Source organism: Mastigoproctus giganteus, chromosome 10 (genome assembly GCF_048544385.1).
Source record: "Mastigoproctus giganteus isolate SK-2022 chromosome 10, ASM4854438v1, whole genome shotgun sequence".
In the NCBI taxonomy this organism is placed as follows: Eukaryota; Metazoa; Arthropoda; class Arachnida; order Uropygi; family Thelyphonidae; genus Mastigoproctus; species Mastigoproctus giganteus.
The window spans coordinates 137,757,914-137,765,437 of record NC_143584.1 but is presented as its reverse complement, the minus strand read 5'-3'; the positions used below and the strand labels follow the sequence as shown (position 1 = coordinate 137,765,437).

General features: G+C 35.3%; 1 protein-coding gene across 4 annotated transcripts in view; it reads left to right on the top strand.

Moving 5' to 3' along the window:
* Positions 1–625: 625 nt before the first annotated feature.
* The window catches only part of LOC150079308 (glucocorticoid-induced transcript 1 protein-like), a 397,411-nt gene continuing 390,512 nt past the window's right edge, over positions 626–7,524 (top strand). For all 4 annotated transcript variants that reach the window (XM_090384152.1, XM_090384151.1, XM_090384153.1 and 1 more), the window contains exon 1: positions 626–1,472. In XM_090384152.1, the coding sequence (XP_090240278.1) occupies positions 1,205–1,472 (268 nt within the window). In that variant the 5' untranslated portion in view covers positions 626–1,204. The remainder of the gene's footprint in view (positions 1,473–7,524) is intronic.

The window sequence follows — 7,524 nt, the reverse complement described above, 5'->3', positions numbered from 1 at the left end:
ATATATTAAAGAATTTTAATTACTATACGCTTATCTGAATTTTCATATGCACCTTATCCCCACCTCTATGCATCCAAGTTGCGGTCATTGACCTTTCTAGTGTTTCCCAGTATGGGTTTACAACGTTTCTTTATTTTTCTTTTAAAATTATTCAAAGCGTAACAAATAAACTCGAATAATTAGATAAACTTTTAATGTAAATAAATGCAAGCCCTGTTCAATAATCACATATACCGTACATATAAATAGGTTCAACGCTGTATTTAAAATATTAACAATGATTTGTATAAAATTCGTTTCGTTTATAAATTGAAGCTTTTTTTGATTTCAGTAAAACATATACAGTGCAAGATTTGGAACGATTACGGTGAGCAGATTATCTTCAAATTTTTATTTTAGTATTTCTTTAGAATAAGAAAAATGGAACCAAATTTAGCTGTAGCACATCGTTTAACGTTTGATATTTGACACTGTTTACGCTGGGATACGTTATTGTGCAAACCCGTTTAACTGGCTTCACTTTCTGTATCATTTTCAGGACAAACTGAAACCCCTTGAGCAGAATGGTAGATGCCAAGGTCATACCCGTTACGAGGAATACAGTTGTATATGGTAAATAGACGTTGTTGCCTGTGGTCGTTCACTGTGTGATGTATGTAGTCAAAAGTTAACGTCGGTAACGGTAATAATGTAAACTATGAAAAGATGAGAACGGAAGAATTACCTGATCTAAGTCTTTCTTTCAAATAACACAAGGAAATGATCGTAAAGTCATTGCGGTTTCAGAGCCTGTCCAATGAAGTAAGCCGATGGGAGCCACGTGATCGGTGCCTCTGGAATGAAGCTGCATTCACGGGATGCGGGACTATGTTTAACCACTCTGTTAGTTTGACAGGACGTGGAGCGAGAGTGGGGGAGAGAGAGAGAGAGAGAGAGAGCGAGCGCGAGAGAGAGAGAGAGAGAGAGAGAGAGAGAGAGTGTGAGTGAGTGTGTGTGTGTGTGAGAGAGAGAGAAAGAGGGAGCGATTGCTGGAGAGTCACTGGCTGGAGAGAAAAGGCGCACTAGATTGGCTTCCTTTACCTTTCTTTTTGTTTATTTTTTAGCAATTTAAGTTTATAAAGGTTGAAGTGCACCTACGGCACAAAATAAGTGAACTGTCATCATTGCAGCAGTGATCAGTGCTATATTAGTTTCTAGTCCAGCGATGTCCGGCCAGCAGTCTCAACGTGTTAGGAGAAATGCATCCCCTGGTTCTACAAAACAAGGCCCTGTTAGGGCCACAGTGCCAGTGTCATTAATGCACCAAACTACTGCAGGCAGCCCTACAAGGAGTTTACACCAGAACAAGGGCAGTCCAACAAACTCGCCAACATTGAACTGGCCAAATGATACATCTAAAATTAAAACAAGACATTTGCCAGAAAACAGGATATCCCCAGAGACACAAACTCCTGGCTCTCCAGGATACAGAGGTAAGGTAGCGGTTTAGTACCCACTCAAGTTGTATACTATTATATATATAATACTGTATAAGCTACAATAATATATATATATATATATGAAAGCTACAGTGATATTACACAACACACACATATATATATATATATATAAAAGCTACAGTAATATAACACAACACACATATATATATATATATATATATATATATAAAAGCTACAGTAATAAACACAACATAACACATTTGCGCCTCGTGCTGATAAAATATGCCAGTTTTCACTTGGTTATTATTATTATTATATTAAACACATACATTGCAGTTTTCACGATATAATGGTCATTGCATGCAATATTATATAAAAGTACACCAGTTTAATTTTGTTATTTTATCGGATATAAAATACGCAATGCATTGCAGTGTATCCGTAGCCTATCGTAATGACGATAGGCCAGGAGTATTTTGAATATTTAATCGCAAATGTACAAGTATTTTGAAAATTCAGCTTCTGCAGTCAAAAGGAATGGGATATGCTTTTAGAATAAGATTTAGGTTTTTCATTTTATTTCCCATATTCAGGTGAATATTCAAGTGTGTGTATATATATATTATTTTATTTATTTATTATTATTATTTTTATTTTTTATTTTTGGTGTTACTAAGTGACGAAGTATACAGACAGATATAATTGCAAAACATATAATAAATAAAATTAATAATCATAGGAAGAATGGAATATAAAAGAAAACTTAAATATTAGTTCTCAGTATATTTATTGAATCTTTATATATCTTTTGCAATCATTTTATTCATTAAGGGAAATGAAACACCGTTGATTACGTACTATATTTAAAGTTTATGTTATGTTTAAAGTTTACTGTGCATTGAATGCAGATTTATGATCTAGTTTTTAGATGTGAGAAATCAAAGCAGGGAATAATTTGGAGAATCATTTTATATTTATCCACTTGAAATTCATGATATTTTTGTGTTATTAACAGGTCACGTGTTACGTTTTGTTTTTAAAACAGATTTTCAATTATTCTAGTATTATGTGATAGTGCAATGGTGGTGTTTGATTGACAGTTAGTTTTAGAGCATTCTTTGTTTACTGTCCATAAGTAGCATTTTGGTAATCATCCTTTCCACATGCATCCCAGTTCCAATAACATTAATTGGGAATAGTTCTTTGAGGTGAATCTAGGGAAAAAATGCTGATAATGGAACAAAAAAATAAAATAAAATAAAAACAGAGTTCCCCACTTGAACGATTCATTCATTTTCCGATTTTTAAGCAAGGGTATATGGTGGATATAACCCCCATCTCAAAAGGTAATTTCCTCAGCTGATTTTTTACCAGCTTTACTTTTTATGCAGTTTTTTTTTTTTTTTTTCTAATTGTTGTCTGTTTACCAACAAACAAACTTGCTAATACTGAACTGGCTAAACTGATAGTCTAAAATTAAAACAAGACATTTTATTTTGTCACACTCACAAAATTGTTCTTATAAGTATTAAACACAGTTTTTATTGTTTTATTATCACGGTTTGCATTTACGAATGAAATGTGTACCTTGGCTAACATATCTGTAGAGGATGTATAATTTCATCTTATTAACTGAAAAGTAATAACTTGACTACTGCACCATTGTTATCAAGTAGTTAGCTAGTTCAGCAGGAATTAATTTGTAATAATGGCACTGGTATTTGTGTACAATCACGCACTGTGTATTTACACAATTGCTTCTTAGTATTTACTAAACTTGTAAATTTGTCATATACATCTACTTGGATTTCAGGAAAGCTTTTGATACTGTTGCACATAAGACAGCTATACAAATTGGAGCAGTGTGGCATTAAGGGTAAGTTGCTGCAATGTAAAGGGATGGTTAAGTGGGAGAAGACAGAATGGTAATCAATGGACATTGCTCTTCGTGGACTAACATTATTGGTGGAGTTCATCAGGGTTTGGTTTTGAGCCCATTGTTGTTTTCTATATTTATCAATGATATTGATGAAGGCATATCAGGCTTAATGTCTAAGTTTCAGATGATACAAAGGTTGGCAGGATAGTTAATGATAGTAATGATGGTATGCTACTGTGATGGGATCTATAAAAGTTGGGCAGATGGGCTGAGAAATGGCAACTGAAGTTTAACTTTGATAAATGCAAAGTAACCCCAGAGTAACATGCTAACTGTGTGGTACTACTCTCAGATTAGTGGAAAATGAGTAAGACTTGAGGGTAATTGTGCAGTCAGATACAAAGTTCTCTAAGCAATGCAGACAGGCTGCCAGGACAGCTTGTGCAGTTTTGTCAATGATATACAAGAATTTTGATAGGAGTAGAAGGGAAGTTATTATCCCATTGTATAAGGCAGTGGTCAGGCCACATCTTGAGTACTGCGTACAGGTCCAGAGGCCTCATTTTAGGAAGGATGTGGAGCTACTGGAATGAGTGCAGAGAAGGGCAACAAGATTGATGAGTAGAATAAAGGAGTGTTCTTACCAGGGAAGGTTTCATTTCTGAAAATTGCAGCATCTGGAGACTTGATACCTGCAAGGTAATCTGATTGAAGTGTTTAAGGCTTTGAATGGATTGAGCAGGCTCAATGCTGGTGGGATTCTTCCTTTTGCTCAGATCTTACAAATGAGGAAGCACAAATTCAAATTGAGGAAGGATGGTTGCAGAATAGATGTGCAGAAGTTTGCCTATAACCAATGGATGGTTGATTGTTGGAACAAACTTCCATCTGTTGTTGTGGAAGTTGATAGTTTAAATAAATTCAACGAAGAATGAGACAAACTATTGGAGGAGTGAATAGGTTTCTCGAAGATTTGACTTTGCCAAATTCAAATATGGCAACCATATTGCTGTAAGACCCACTAATTTTAAGGGAGAAGAGATTGAAGTCAAAAACTAAGTTTATAGTAAAAAAGATTTCATATATTTTAAGAAAATGTTACATACAGTACTAAATATTGAACAATGGGTCTATTACCCTTTTTCTATTTACAAAAATGTTTATCTGATAACAAAATGTTTACTTTGTCATTTCTTGACTTTTATAATTGTTCATTGGTGTCTCCCATACAAGATTCCAATAGTAGTCTGCAAACATAATTGGACTCCATTTTCCCTTTTATCTTTTTTCCATTTCAGAAATATCTTGGTGAAACATTTCACAGTGTTCATCGGAGACTGTTCCAAAGCTTTCAGGAAAAAAGTCTAAATGGGAATGTAGGAAATGAAGCTTTAATGACATGTTGCATCCCAACTCTCTGTATACCAAAATTAGCTCATCTACAATTTCACTGTAATTTTGTGATTTCTCATTGACTAAAAATTCTGGCAGATGTTTTTAAATGCCTTCCAGGCTCTTATTTCTGTTGCATTTAATTTTTTAGTGAATTCCTCATCTTGGAATAGCAATGTGATTTGAGGACCTACAAAAATTCCCTTTTATCTTGGCCTCGCTGATTTGAGGAAACCTTTGCCTCAAACAGGAAAATCCTTTTCCTTTTTTGTCCATCACTTTCACAAATATTTTTATTAAACCTAGCTTGACGTGGAATGGAAGTAAACAGATTTTTGACTTATCCACCAAAGGAGGGTGTGCAACATTTTTCTGGCCTGGTGTAGTTTCATAATGGTCTGACCATTTCTTTTCCCTGTAGTGGAAATCCTTCGCTTTGCTGCCCCACTCACATAAAAAGCAGCAATATTTAGTGTATCCACCTTGCAACCCAGTTATCAAAGCTACCACATTTTGGTCGGCACAGATATTCCAATTGGAATTTTTGATAGCATATTTTTTTCAAAAGAACCTGTAGGTTCTCGTGCATTTCCTTCATATGAACTGCATGGGCCAATGGTATAGGTGGATACTTACTTCCATTATGGAGTAAAACTGCTTTAAAACTGACCTTGGACGAATCAATGAAAAGCCTCCACTGCTTGGGGACCTGCTCCAGATGTAAATCTTTCTTTAATTCCTGGACATTGTTACAATAAACCAAAGCACCATTCATGGAGTTAATAGGTCGTTATATCAGATTGCCTCTTCCTATAAAAAGACACCTTGACAATCTTTACAAGAAGGTTCTACTGCTGAAGCTGTGATCCTAGTAATTGAGCCTTGGTTTTGGAGAGGTGGAAATCCCTGACAAGATTGTTCAATTCTGCCTGAGTGATTAGATGCGGCTTTGCAGTATCAAGAGTTAAAGACTGGATTTTACTTGTTCTGGGTTCTGCATCTTCTGAAGACTTCTTTTATGATTCTGAATCAGAGTCAAGTCCATAAGTTTCTGATCACTTTGGCATTTGCATTGTATCATTTTGAGGAACTAGCCTTAGAGCAGAATGTATTTCTCAGAAAAACCAGAAATATTGGTCATGCAAACATAACAATTGTTTGTGGTCTTGCGGTTCTCGCCATATCACCGGAACAGCAAAAGGTATCGATTTATGACTACCTCTGAGTCAGCTGAATGTGAGCTACAGGAAATCTTTGGAGCCCATACTTTATTTTTATCTCTGATCTTACATCCAAAATAGAGTTCATAGGCTATTCTCACAAGTTGTGATGGTGGCTTCCGCTGCAATTTTAATACCACTTCTCCCCAAATGTAGCAAAAACTATTAGGCTTACTTTGGCAAGAACACAACATATTTCATGTATGGTTGAGGTATGTACACATAAGAACACAATTAAGAAATTGTAGAATTTAAATTTAAACACAGTTTGTGACTTGCACTTGTGCACACAACAGTTTACAAATTCACTAAAACACTTGTTCACTTTGTTCACCACTCACTCTTTGGAAAGGTGCCTTCATAGCCAGGTGGAAAGGAGCAGCAGTGCATAGCCCATGCTTCTTGATTAGACCGGGGTTCGAGCCCATCACCACTAAATATAGAGGATGCAGAAAGGTCAGGGAATGACCACCGCATATCCCAGAGCAATATGGCCTTAGTTGCTAATGCTCCTAAAAACCAAATAACCACAACTCTTTGGAACACATACACTTTTTGAAATACAAAAATGCTTGCTTGTTGCAGAACCCACTCATGTATATACTGGTAGAAAATTTTCTAGAAGGCTCGTAACATTTCTTGAGAACTCAGTTGAAATTTCTTGAACTTCCACAAACATCCTGACCTTACTTCTGCATATAAAAACATTCTAGAATGTTCTGGAACATTTTCAAATGTTGTAGAAAGCTCCCGAATGCTCTAGAAAAAATAATAATATAGAGGAAAAAGATGATTAAAGCAACTACAGGTCTTGGTTTTTGGTCATTAACCATGACATTTCGAGGGTCTAGTGTCAAACAACGTTAACTACAAAATCGTTTTGTAGTTGATGTTTTTGTAATTAGCCAAAAAAAAAAAAAGTCATTTGACGTTTTTTTTTTTTTGGTTTACGAGAAATGTACTCGCATCCTAAGCTAACTTGTAAAGTACTGGAGAAATACAGTTCTATGACGTGATATGCATTGTTATTTGTATAAAGTAAAATTAAAGTTATTCCAAAATTAAAATGCAGTTTTGTAGTTAATATTGTTTAACATTAAACTCTCAATTTGAAAACTGAGGGTGATGAGAACTTTTTAAGCACATATCTGAGTTTTTGAACATATTTCTTATGAGAATCTGTCAAAACTATTTCAGGGAAGAAATTGATGCTGACCAGTGTAATTTGTTTAGGTTTTTCCTTGAATTTATTCAAACTACCCACTTCCACAACAACACATGAAAGTTTTTTTCCCTTAATTAACCATGTGTTGGCTGAACGCAAACTTCTGCACATCTATGCCCCTCATGAGTGTAGTCTGAGCAAGAGGAAAAATGCCATTAGCATTGAGCTTACTTAATTTATTCAAAGCCTTAAACACCTTAATCAGATCACCTTGCAGGTGCCTAGTCTCTAGATGCTACAGTTTGCATAACTGAAGTTTTTTGGTAAGACTACTCTTTCTTTCCCTTCATCAATCTCATTGTCTTTCTCTGCACCCATTCCAGCAGACCTACATCTTTCCTAAAATGAGGGCTCCAAATCCTGTATGCA